The sequence below is a fragment of the Nestor notabilis genome, unplaced genomic scaffold (genome assembly GCF_000696875.1).
Source record: "Nestor notabilis isolate BGI_N333 unplaced genomic scaffold, ASM69687v1 scaffold24788, whole genome shotgun sequence".
In the NCBI taxonomy this organism is placed as follows: domain Eukaryota; kingdom Metazoa; phylum Chordata; class Aves; order Psittaciformes; family Psittacidae; genus Nestor; species Nestor notabilis.
This window is the reverse complement of record NW_009940924.1, coordinates 1-381: the sequence shown is the minus strand read 5'-3', so window position 1 is coordinate 381 and position 381 is coordinate 1. Positions and strand designations below refer to the sequence as shown.

Below are 381 nucleotides of genomic sequence, written 5' to 3'. Positions count from 1 at the left end.
AGAGTAGGGATTGGCTTTTCCCCAGTTCTTTTCTGCAGACAGGATCTAGACTTCATTAGTTTCGACCAGTCAAAGCTGTTTGCTTCACAAAGACAAAAATAGCAGGGAAAGCACAACGGGAAAGCTCATGGAATCATGTGAGTAACAGAGGCAGCTATTGCACCCCCCCCCCCAGCCACACCCAGCCCAGCAGAACCACGAGCAACAGCACTTAATTACCTGTATCAGGTTGTTTCCAATCTTGAGAGACAGGACATAAATCCCTGGTATCTTACTCTCCACTATTTTTTTTATGTAGCCCATGCTTACTGGATTGCAGCAAGTGTCTCCTGCGAAAGGGAACACCACAAAACACACCATCACGCCACTGCCCAGGCCCCC

The 381-nt window shown here is 48.3% G+C and overlaps 1 protein-coding gene across 1 annotated transcript in view; it reads right to left on the bottom strand.

Moving 5' to 3' along the window:
• Positions 1–329, bottom strand: part of PPT1 (palmitoyl-protein thioesterase 1) — a gene marked incomplete at its 5' end in the record, with an annotated part of 3,770 nt that extends 3,441 nt beyond the window's left edge. The window contains one exon of the mRNA XM_010020622.1: positions 220–329. Coding sequence (XP_010018924.1) covers positions 220–329 — 110 coding nt within the window. The remainder of the gene's footprint in view (positions 1–219) is intronic.
• Between the last annotated feature and the right edge of the window lie 52 nt (positions 330–381).